The 8,811-nt window shown below is 38.8% G+C and overlaps 1 protein-coding gene across 1 annotated transcript; it reads right to left on the bottom strand.

The window, feature by feature from the left end:
• Positions 1 to 1,734: 1,734 nt before the first annotated feature.
• Positions 1,735 to 6,587, bottom strand: LOC125363943 (dynactin-associated protein-like). The gene is made up of 3 exons (XM_048363280.1): positions 6,531 to 6,587; positions 3,636 to 3,800; positions 1,735 to 2,241 (listed from the first exon to the last, which is right to left on the bottom strand). The coding sequence occupies exons 1-3, from the start codon at positions 6,585 to 6,587 to the stop codon at positions 1,735 to 1,737; spliced, it is 729 nt and encodes a 242-aa protein (XP_048219237.1).
• Positions 6,588 to 8,811: the final 2,224 nt, after the last annotated feature.

Below are 8,811 nucleotides of genomic sequence, written 5' to 3'. Positions count from 1 at the left end.
CCAGGGAACCAGTACTGGCCAGTCCAAAGGCCAGAGGCCTCAGAACATTTGTTACATGAGAGTTTGAATCAGTCATTTCTCAGAAAAAGCCCATCTTTATTTTAAGATAAAATGGTATCTAGAACTCAAGGCCTGGAGCCAATTGTGTTCATTGGAATTCCATTGCTTCTGCGTCAAAAATTATAAAATTTAAATTAATTGTTAGAGCTTTTATCTTTGCCTTTTACAACTTTATTTCTGAACAGTACTAAGATATTCAATTGCATTTCAGTGTTATGAGACTTTCAGAAATTAATTAAGGTTATAGAGGCATTTTATTATACCTAAATTACAAATGAATACACTGCAACGTGGAGAAATTATATAAATCTCCAAAGTCATAAATTAAATTTTTAAATTACATAATTTTATCCCTACTAATTCTTCCAACTACATGCATTGCAAGAAATTATCCTAGCAATACACTAGCACATATTTTTCTATTTATTTGACCTCAGAGAATCTAAATAATCTTTATTTGACACAGGAACTGTGTTATATGTTTAATGTGTGTTATGTCATACTTTCATGCATAATGGGAATACTTCTGAAAACCATTATCTATTACCAGCAGATTGATTTCTTATTTTTTTCAATTTAGTGTGCCATTCATATGTGGACACTGCTTTATTTTTTTTAATTTTTATTTTCAAACAGATGTACAGAGAGGTTACAGTTTCATACGTTAGGCATTGGATACATTTCTTGTACTGTTTGTTACCTCCTCCCTCATTCTCCCCTTCCCCCCGTCCCCTTTCCCCCCAAGAGATGTTCAGTTCATTTACACCAAACAGTTTTGCAAGTATTTCTTTTGTAGTTGTTTTTTTTACCCTGTGTCTCTCGATTTTAGTATTCCCTTTCAGTTTCCTAGTTCTAATACCAGTATACACGGTTTCCAATGTACTCAGATAAGATACAGAGATAGTGAAGGTACAACCACAGGAAGGGGATACAAGAGGGTCATCAACAATAGAAGCTACTACACATAGCACATTGAAAGTAGTTTCCATAACAGTCGTTTCCTTAACATGGAGTTCATTTCACTTAGCATCATCTTATGTGTTCATAAGGGTCTAGCTATTGGGCTCTTGTGATCCTCCAGCAGATTAATTTCTTATATCTAGACCAGCACCATAGCCCCAGAAATAGAATAGCATGGATGTCACCTAGTAAAGGGGAATATAAGATCAGAAAGTATCGTGAATAGAATGGACAAAGAAGGCAAGAGCCTTCCGTCCTACCCCTGAGGAATTTTGGTAAAAATTAGATCCATGAAAGTAGCTATCAAAGGAGCCAGTCTCCTTCTCAAAGATTTAATCCAAAACGGGAAAGGTGGTTAAATAAACTAAAAGTCTGCTAGTTGAAATACCCTCAGACCTAGTATAACTTGAAATAAATTCAGCAATTCCCACATAATCTAGATCAGGATAATAAGCGTGTGGACAGAGAGCATCCTGTCTAGGAATAGATAAGGGTAGGTGGTGGGAATGAGAAGCATGGTTAATGGGGAGTCATGGAAACTGCCCACTATGGTAAAAACAGGTAGTAGTGGTGGCAGCTAAAGTTGTGACTGTTGTGGTTTAAGTGTGAGTTGGAAAGGTGATAGCAGCTATGGTGGCAGCGGTGTCCATGGATATTACACTGACGGTGTGGATTTTGAGGGAGATGAAGTTGTGGTCACAGTTGTGGTTTGGGTCAAGTTGATGTTCTGGTGGTGGCTTTCTTTGTAATGCGTGTTGTCGCACTGGTGGTAGGTCCTGTGGAAGTAGTTTTACGTGTGGCTCTTGGTTTCCTGGTGGAGGTGGCTGTTGTGGTTTGCTGCGGAGTTGAGGCTGTGGTGGCGGCTGTAGTGGCTGTGGATGTTGCAGTGGTTGGAGACTCTGTTGAAGTGGATGTACTTGGGAGCTGAGTTGGAATCGTGGTGGTAGGTGCTGTGGTTGTAGTGGCCGGGGATGCCCCTATGGTTGTAGATTCTCCTGGAGCAACGGGCACTGCAGGTTGAGCAGTCGCAGTGGTTGTTCCAGATGCAATAATTGTAGGCTGTCCATTTGGGAGTAGCTGGATAACAATGGAAGAATTGGTTGCTTTATTTTTCACCAGGGACAGTATGAGGACTCCTATTGCTGTCGTCAATACACAGGCAAGGAGGCAGGCCAGGAAGACTTTGCAGAGAGACCAGTCACTGCAGCAATTTTCATTCGCCTGCAAGGGCTTAAAGTAAAATGTCAGTGATAAACACAAAAGTGTGTGGCTTCCTATTTCTTTTTCATGACTTAGAACTTCTTGTGCTAACATTGTTTTGAATCACTAGTTATCTCTGATTTATAGGCTTTGAAAAACAAAAATAGATTTTTATTCAAATGGGACACATTTCATGCTTTTCTTAGCATTCAAAAATGAAATGCCTTCTCCTATGATATTTTCTTCTGCTATTTTCTTTTCAACAGGATTTATATTTTGTACCAGTTTTCCATTCACAGCAAAACCAAGAAATACAGACAACTCCATAATCCTCCTCTAGATGGCTCTCCTTGTCAGCCAGAGTCCACTTTAGAGGTGCACTCAAGCTGTTATATATTGTACACATGAATATATATGTATGTATGTATATCATAATGTATAATGATATATATCCACCATTGCAGCATCCCACAGAGAAGTTTCACTGCCTTAAAACCCCTCTATGCTCTAACTATTCCTTTATTCACCCTTGCTTTTTGTCATTTTCTGTGACCAGAAGAGTGTATTTTGTTTTGATTGGGGGCTTTATTTTGTTTGATTTTTCTTTGTTTGACAAGACCAGAGTTTGAATGAAGATCTTGTGTTTGGTAGGCAAAGGCTCTGTCATTTAAGCCATGCCACAGTGCTTTTGTTTTTCTTTTGGATTTTATTTTGGACAGGGTTTTACTGACTTTTGCCTGGGATTGCCCTCAAACTTTCATCCTCCTGTTTCCATATCCCCAGCAGCTGGAATGATAGGTGGGAACCACCAGGCCTGGAGGAAAGACTTAGAGATACAACTAGGAAGTAAATTTAATTCGGCCATCCAGGCATGAAGTGAGGCCTCTAAGGCTAATGGAGAGGCTCCAAAGAACAGCGAGGCTTCTGAGTCAAGATCACATGTTCCAGAGGCCGGAAGCCAGAGAATCAAATAAAAGGCCATGCAGAGATTCTGGGTTGCAACAGTGCAAGAAAACAAGTAATCACCAACAGACTAGAATGCACGCAGGAAAAGCACGCATCCTGTTTTAAAATATGATGGTTTTCCACCAGTCTAAATAATCAGTTATACTGCGAATGTGCATGTATTTGGACCTTCTATTTATTCCTTTCATTTCCATAGGAAATCTTTTGTGTTGGTTCTTTTGACGCTCTCCATCTCCATCATCTCCATCTCCATCTCTTGTGACTACTTGGTTTCTAGACTAGAATATAGCAGTTCTCTGAAAAAAGAGAATATCAAATAATATCCTTCCTGGGAATTGCCTTCCAGGAACCTGTCACTGTACTAAAAGTAATTAACTACATGCCCTAGGCAAGCGCAGGCCAAGTGCATCTCTATCCAGGGACACGCAGGCAGAAGCAGCAGGCATTACCTGTGGATTGGGTGGTTCTGAGTGTAGGCATCCTGCATGTGTGTGGATTGTGGGGTTCCTCCACACCCCAGGCAGGTTGGAAGAGACATTGCCAGTGATGTCATTTGGAGGTGGACACCAGTCAGTGGAGCTGTGGGCCTCTTGGGCATTTGGACCCGCACATACCTACAGAGATGAATCAGAAGCCAGAGGCTGAGTTTCTCAACTTAAAGTCTCTGTCAAAAGAAAATAGTATGGAAGTGGGGAAACTGGGAGAAAATGAGGAAGGGGGAGACACTGTTAAAAAAGAAAGGTCCTCGTGGGCTGGGAATGTGGCTTAGCGGTAGGTGGAGTACTTGCCCAGTATGCATGAAGCCCTGGGTTCAGTTCCTCGGTACGACATAAACAGAAAAAGCCACAAGTGGCGCTGCTGATTCATGGGGGGGGTGGGGGGTGTCTTCATTGCATAAATGATGTAATAATAACACTGCAGATATATGTGGCGGTCTTCATTTCTTAATAATACTTACTTTCTCACCATGAGTCAAAGGCATCTTTTTATCTCCCTGGTCTTCTACAAAAGATTGTCTTCTTGTAGCATGAGTGATAAACAAGCAGATAAGTATGAAATGCATGAAATTGTATCGGGCATGAGGTATGTCCTCAGTAAGTGCTAACTAGATTGACTGTTATAATCAGTAGCGCTAGTATTTTTATTGTTATTACTGTCATTACTACTGTTTGCCTTTGGTCATGTTGATTTAACAATCCATTACTAAATGACTATGGTCAGCCAGTGGGTTCCATTAAGACTGCAACAAAAATTGTCAAGCTAGAATTTGCATAGTCATTGGTCCATTAGGAACTGCTATTTAAAACTACAGAAAGTACCATTTTCATTAAATGTAGAATAGCATACTTCCAGTAGTAAACAATTCACTACAGTTGGGTTCTTTTCCCACAAGTATAATATCAAAACCAAAGAAAATGGATATATTTTTGATAAAGAAAAGCTAAACAAAATTGCATCTGTTAATTACTAAGCACATAACACTGTTGCTGATTTATCTAAGTTCTGATTCTATTCCAGCCTATAGCTGATGGACTTACTTAGGCATTTTTAATATACTTTGTAAACATGGGAAACCTCACCCACTAGGCTAGCTTAGGAGATATTTTTTGGCTCTGTTAGAATACTAGTCCTTTGAAAAAAAGATGATGGGTGGGTCTACATTCAAGTGAAAAGTCCTATAATATTGGCTGTGCTTTATAGTAACATTGCAGCCTGAGTGGTTATTTTACTGTTGCATTGCTCTGGTTCTTAGTACTAGTGGAGTCTCTAGATGAACTTGCAATAGTTACTGAATGTAGATACTGCTTAGTCAGATCATTGGCAACTGCTAATAAAAGCTGGTAGTATATTAGCTACATTTACCAAAAAAATTTTCTGTAAATTTCCTCTGCTGACTTTGTAAGGGTAAATTAAAATTTCATAAATTAAGGTCCCTAAGGAGAAAAAGCCGCAGCACCAAAGTCTACTTCGTTTGTTCACCATTTTCAAACAATTTTTGTATAGAGCTATTGAATTTAGTCTTAAGAGAAAAATATTTTAGAACTATCTCTAATAATGTCAAATACACGGTTGGCTTTCCAGATACATGCTGCACAATGACTTGAGATAATACTGCAAATAGCTTCAAGATTGGTGCTAAAAATACTACCAAGATGATGATATCTCTTTAAGAGGATTTTTTTTTCCTTTTGAGTGTTTGGATATCTTGAGTCATCTTTAGAAGTAACCTTCTCAGCTGGGTGCCAGTGGCTCACACCTGTACTCCTAGCTACTTGGGAGGCTGAGATCTGAGGATTACCATTCAAAGCCAGCCCAGACAGGAAATTCCATGAGACACTTATCTCCAATTCACCACCAGAAAACAAGAAATGGTGCTATGGATGAAGTGGCAGAGTGTTAGCCTTGAGCTGAAGAGCTAAAGAGACAGCTCCGAGGCAAAGAGTCCAAGCCCCTTGGCCGACAAAAAATAAAAAAAAGAAGTGACCTTCTCAGGAAAGTCCTCCAATGACTCAAAAGGGCAAACATGTCCTTTGGGTGTCCCAGGAGTTCCCATCGTATTCTGCCATTTAACTAACACTTATTGAGAAGCCAGAATTTCTTCTCTGGTTTATCTCCTAAGAAATTAAGGCAGGTTAATTAATGCAACTCTGTGTGGTGAAGGTCAACATATCTTCAAACATTTTTTGTGTATTCCTCAGAAATTTTATAAGCCAGTAGTATCATTAAAGCTTTCATATTCACCTGATAGTGAACACAAAAAGTTAAGTGAGTTTATTTATGTATCATATACTCATAGAAACATTCATTCATAATACTTTAGAAATATTTAAAATAATGTCTAAAATATAATGCAGTAAAATATACCAATAAAGTTGGTAGTGGTGGTGATGGTAATGTTTGATGTTTGTTTTGGCTTTGTGGTGTTTTTTTCTCTAGTGGGGATAAAAGAGGAGCACAGCAAAAGAGGGAGGAAGAGTGAGCAAATGCTATTCAGTATACATTAAGTAGAAAATGAACTATGTAACTTATGGGCAGGAATGGGAGGGGGAAAAGTGAAAAAAAAAAAAAAAAGAGGATGACATTGTCCAAAAAAGAAGTGTACTCATGACTCATGACCTGATTTATGAAATGGCAGCCCCTTTGTACAATACCTTAATAATAAAAATAAAATTACTTTTTAAGTTGCAACGGCATGTCTAATATACAGCGCTACTTTTTTTGGAGAAGAATGCAAACACAGGGCCTGGACTACAAAGCAGTGAATGGAATAAATAGCTCTAAACTAGTGAGAATGAGGAGATAATATAAGCAAGCTACAACAGGGAGCTGCCGTACTCACTCACCAGCTGGATTCCGGAGGGCTCCGTAGTCACTGTGTACTTTCCATGTCTCCTGTCCATTCTTGACGCGCCGATTGCACCAACTTAACTCCAAGTATATTCTTCAACTTATTCGTTGCCCTTTATATCTGCAGCCAACAGAAAGAATTAAAACAACATTCCCTATGATACATCCATACAAATATGGATTAAATTGAATGATATATAATTATTCACTAAACTAGGCTCCACCTTAGAGGAAGACATTAGGTGTTAATTATAGAAAGACACACAAAAACTAGTACTGCCCCCTGAGATACCCTCACAACAGCCATCCTAGCAGAAACTCTGAATATATTGGGTAATTCTTCCTTCTCTTCATGTTGGCCCTATCTTTCAGATACTTGTCTTCTATTTGTTCTACAGCCTGAGGAAGAAATTGAATGTGCCAGTTTGCCATTGTGTTTTCTCTCCTCAAGCATACATTCTTCTCTTTCCCTTCCCTGCTGATATCATCTCTTAGGCTCTCCACCTTTCATTTCCTCTGTTGATGCCTAAAAAATAAAATCTATGTCTAATGCTCAGGCCATTTACATCCCTTAAACTCACTGGAGTCAATCTCCAGGGCAATAATGCCAAAGTAGTACTAGGACATTAAAGCTCTTTGGGGAAGAGATTTTGTGGCTGCTATTGTTGTGGTAAAAGTCTAAGGTATCTTATATTGAAGAAGTATTAAATCTTCTCCTGGATTATTCATTCAACAAGTGAAAACATTGAGTTTGTAGAAAGATGTCTTTTCTGAATGAGTCTTTTGGATTCTAAACTTGTTTGTTCAAAAATTTGACCTATTGAAAGTTCTCTCATGAATGTCTTCAACACTTGCCACTTAAGGAATTTTAATGAATCAACTAATGTGTCATATGTGGCCTCTAACCTTAGAACATAAATATTATGAGAAACGGGAAGAATTGAGACGCTGGGTAGGGTTTGTTCTGATGGGCAACTTCAACTATGACTGATTACAATGTGAATGAGTCTTGAGGAAATCACACTTAGTGGAATGAGCCAATCACAAGAGAACAAATGCTGCGCATTTCAAACTTAAATGGCATGCCTAGAATAATCAGATGCCTAGAGATAGAAAGTGGAATGGTAGCAACCAGGGGCCAGGAAAAAGGGAGATGATAAATTATTATTTCATGGGTATAGAGGATGATAAGGCACTGGGGCAGGATGGTGGTGATACTTACAGTACATGAAGCATGTACTTAATATCATTGAACTGTATAATTGGGTTGTTGTTGGTTTTTGGGGTTATGGTTTTTGCTTTTTTGTACTGGGGCTTGAGCTCAGGGCCCCTCGCTCTTGCACAGCTGTGTGCTCAAAGTTGGTGCTTTACTGCTTGAGCCACACTTCCAAACCTGGCTTTTTTGCTAGTTAATTGGAGAAACTTTCTTGCCAGTGCTGACTTCAAACCTCAATCCTCAAATTTCAGCCTCCTGAAAAGCTAGGATGGTAGGCACAAGCCACCAATGCCCAGCTTGAACTGTACAATTACACAAGTTATGATGTTAAAATTTATAACATGTGCATTTTATAACTAAAAAGTTGGAAAACAAAACAGGTTAAAACACAGCCAATGATACCACTGTATGCTCATAGGGTATAAAGGCTGAAGGTACCAGGAATATGAACCAAAGACCTTCAAATAAAATTGATTTATTTGAAAATCAAAACTATCACAGCAATATCAAAGATGATATGTTTGTGTACAATCTGTATTTTAATACTGCTACCATTTTATTCTTAGAAGAAACGTAATTTGGTTGCGTGGCATAAAATCTCTATTTCCAGGGAATCCACACAAGCTATCAATGGCCTCAAAAACATTAGGAGACTTAAAGTTTTAAGAAGTATTTTTGCTAGACTATCTTAGTTATACAACATACTTTCATTAGGGTATTTCCATATATGCAGGTAAGTGTTTCCTTGATCAAACTCAACACCCCGCCCCCCAACAATCGCTCATCTCCTCTCTTCAATCTGAAGAGAATTTCAGTAGGTTTTATTGTTCTATTTTTGTCCATGCATGTAAAGTATGTGGACAATATTCACCTTCCTCCATTCTCTGTGTTGACCCTTGAGGTTCCCGCTGGCACCCACCTCCTAACAGAAACGATTATGCATTGCTATCTTTCGTTTTATTTGTATATACAGTATACACAGAGGTGTCCCCATGGTATTTTGCACATGCATACATTATTCATGAGTGTGTTTAGCCCTAGCTAATGCTCTTTCCTGGCCC

Source organism: Perognathus longimembris, chromosome 15 (genome assembly GCF_023159225.1).
Source record: "Perognathus longimembris pacificus isolate PPM17 chromosome 15, ASM2315922v1, whole genome shotgun sequence".
Taxonomy (NCBI): domain Eukaryota; kingdom Metazoa; phylum Chordata; class Mammalia; order Rodentia; family Heteromyidae; genus Perognathus; species Perognathus longimembris.
The sequence above is the reverse complement of the archived record's forward strand: the minus strand, read 5'-3'. Positions and strand labels throughout refer to the sequence as shown.